General features: G+C 35.0%; 1 protein-coding gene and 1 long non-coding RNA gene across 2 annotated transcripts in view; one reads left to right on the top strand and one right to left on the bottom strand.

Annotated features, from left to right (window-relative positions):
* The window catches only part of LOC107701943 (corticotropin-releasing factor-binding protein-like), a 4,519-nt gene extending 4,110 nt beyond the window's left edge, over positions 1-409 (bottom strand). The window contains exon 1 of the mRNA XM_016504104.1: positions 271-409. Within this exon, the coding sequence (XP_016359590.1) occupies positions 271-357 (87 nt within the window). The 5' untranslated portion in view covers positions 358-409. The remainder of the gene's footprint in view (positions 1-270) is intronic.
* The window catches only part of LOC107701944 (uncharacterized), a 2,667-nt gene extending 1,237 nt beyond the window's left edge, over positions 1-1,430 (top strand). The window contains exon 2 of the long non-coding RNA XR_001635709.1: positions 1,401-1,430. This is a non-coding gene — a long non-coding RNA (uncharacterized LOC107701944). The remainder of the gene's footprint in view (positions 1-1,400) is intronic.
* The last annotated feature ends 1,186 nt before the right edge of the window (positions 1,431-2,616 follow it).

Below are 2,616 nucleotides of genomic sequence, written 5' to 3'. Positions count from 1 at the left end.
TATATGTCTTTTCATTAAAATGTTTTAAGTTTCCTGACAAACACATTTTGCAGTGCATATGCTCACAAACGATACAATAAAAGCTGCACGTATCATCATTGTTATAACATACCAACATTAGGATATATTGTATACAATGACTGTTAAAGCCAAAACACTAATAAACACACACAGAGCTCACAATAGATACATCAAAAGTTAAATATAAAGCTATCGAAGTACTCGAATGATTGTGTGCGTGTGTGAGGTGAGCAGGTGTGAATATCTCACCTGTATGTCCAGAAAGCGCGCGTGTCCCCGGAGAGCCGTGACGCTCAACAGGAGGAAGCACAGCTGTGCGCGCGAAGTGCCCGACATGTCCGTGCCGTCTGTCCGCGAAGATTTGCGCAATAAGAGAAGAATTCAGAGAGCTCCCGACCAGACTGCTCCTTTTATACCCCCTCACATAAATAGAGGAGGGGGGGGGGGGCTGCCTGTATGGATCAATTGATGTGAGTCCGAGAGAGAGAGAGAGAAAGAGAGAGAGGGCATGACAGATGCTTAGTGCTTATTCTACTTATATTTGAATAGACTAGTAAAAATAGACTTTGAAGTAAAATGTTCAGTTATACTAATGGAATGATTAAATCCACGAAGCCAAAAGGGCTATTGTAGAAGGCTGAGATAAGAAATGTTACTAATAACAACTGAGATTCGCCATAGTGTCTCATAAATAGGTACTAGTATCTAAATACTAGTATCTTATGAATATGCAGTGAGCAATTTTCTAGTCACTATTTGAATACATACTGGTATTAAATGAATAATATTTTTTAAAAAGACAATAAAACTAGAGTTGTTTTTAAATAATTGTAAATGCGTGTGTGTGTTTGTTGTGTGTGTGTGTGTGTGTGTGTGTGTGTGTGTGTGTGTGTGTGTGTGTGTGTGTGTGTGTGTGTGTAAAATAGTTCTGGGTAGTAACTGATTACATGTAATCTGGATTACAAATAAAAATGTAGTATCTAAAAAACTGTATTTAAAATGTAGTATTTAAAACTAATTTACGTTTTATATTATTTTAAAATGTTGATAATCAGATTACAGTTACATTTTATGGATTACATTATTTACACAATGGCAGTAAATTATTCATAATTCATTGATACTCAAAAGTACTCAGAATACACTACCTAAAATGAGTAATCTTCAATATATTACTGACTGCAATATTCATCATTTGTAATTTATATATATATATATATATATATATATATATATATATATTCCCAAGGATTTAATATTAAACCACCCTCGCAGCTTAAAACACCATAAAAAAGCCCTGTGCACATATAGGACCAACTAAACATACCCATATGTTTTATTTTATTTCTTTGAGAATGACTTCTTATCCTTATGTCTAGTGAAGATGTGCTCTCCTGTTTCTCAGCTCAGAAAAAATTTGAGGAATTTCACTGCAGTGGGAGAAAGGTGAGGTGGTCTGACTGAAGTAATGAATACAGCCAGTCAGTGGGGTATAATTGGGTGTTTCAAAGGAATAGTTAAACTAAAAAAGAAAATTCTGTCCATTACTCATCATCATGTCATTTCAGACATATGAATTGCTTCCTTCTGTTCAAATTAAAATGTAGCTTTTTGTTATACAGAAAAAAAGAAAGTCACACCAGAATGGAACAACATGAAGGTGAGTAAATAATGTCAGAATTTTTTACTTTTGAGTAAACTAACCTTTTATAACATTTATTCATTATAATATAATGAGGCAGCTGAACTTTTCACTTGCATATTAATATTGCTGTCCACTAATTGTCTCAGACTGGTGTTATTTTCTCACACCTACAGTGAACCAACTGTGTCAGGTGAACCGAATAAGAGTGTTTCACCTCACTAAAACAGATATTCACTACTCTTAAACCTATTTGCTCTCAGCTTAAAGGTCACCTCGGGTCAAAACTATCAGAACGAGCAAAGCGTTTGGGTGCATGCATGAGGGTTTCTTGAAAACAGCCTCATGAGGGAACTAAATAATGTCTCAAAAGCCAAATGGTTTCTGTATTAGTTTTAGGGTGTAGTAATTATAATAAGCACAATTTAGGAACAACAGAAGTCAATGGAAGGACAAAGCCACAATATGAAGATAAAAAACATGCAGTCATATCATGCATTTGTATTTTTTTTTTTTTTCTGTTTTGTGACCATTTTTTACTCTCTCTCTCTTATCATTCTGTTTAAGAAACGCCCCCTTTGTGCATGAAATGAGTGACAGCTCTAATCGCCGGTCTCGAGTTTTTCTGCTCGGAGAGCAACATGCATTTATCTGTGTGACGTCAGGAAATTGTGAAAAAGTTTAGATGAGTCATTTTTGCCATAGTTCAGTAAATGCTCTTGTTGGACAGAGGAGAAAGTTTTGAGTTCTAAGAGTTGCAGTGTGATTTTATTGTGCATCAAGCGCTATTATCTCATGATCTGACCCCTAAAAATTACATTCATTCAGTTATTTTAAGAATGCATGATACAAAACTAGCTGTGTATGTGTGCTTTCGTTTTTGAAGGGCTTTCTAACTAACACATGGCAATGAAACCAACGTCATGTTGTTTGTGTTTTTTCCTTAGTGTGTA

Source organism: Sinocyclocheilus anshuiensis, unplaced genomic scaffold (genome assembly GCF_001515605.1).
Source record: "Sinocyclocheilus anshuiensis isolate Anshui unplaced genomic scaffold, SAMN03320099.WGS_v1.1 scaffold1184, whole genome shotgun sequence".
NCBI lineage: Eukaryota > Metazoa > Chordata > Actinopteri > Cypriniformes > Cyprinidae > Sinocyclocheilus > Sinocyclocheilus anshuiensis.
Note: the sequence above shows the minus strand (reverse complement) of the source record. Positions and strands in the feature narration are given on the sequence as shown.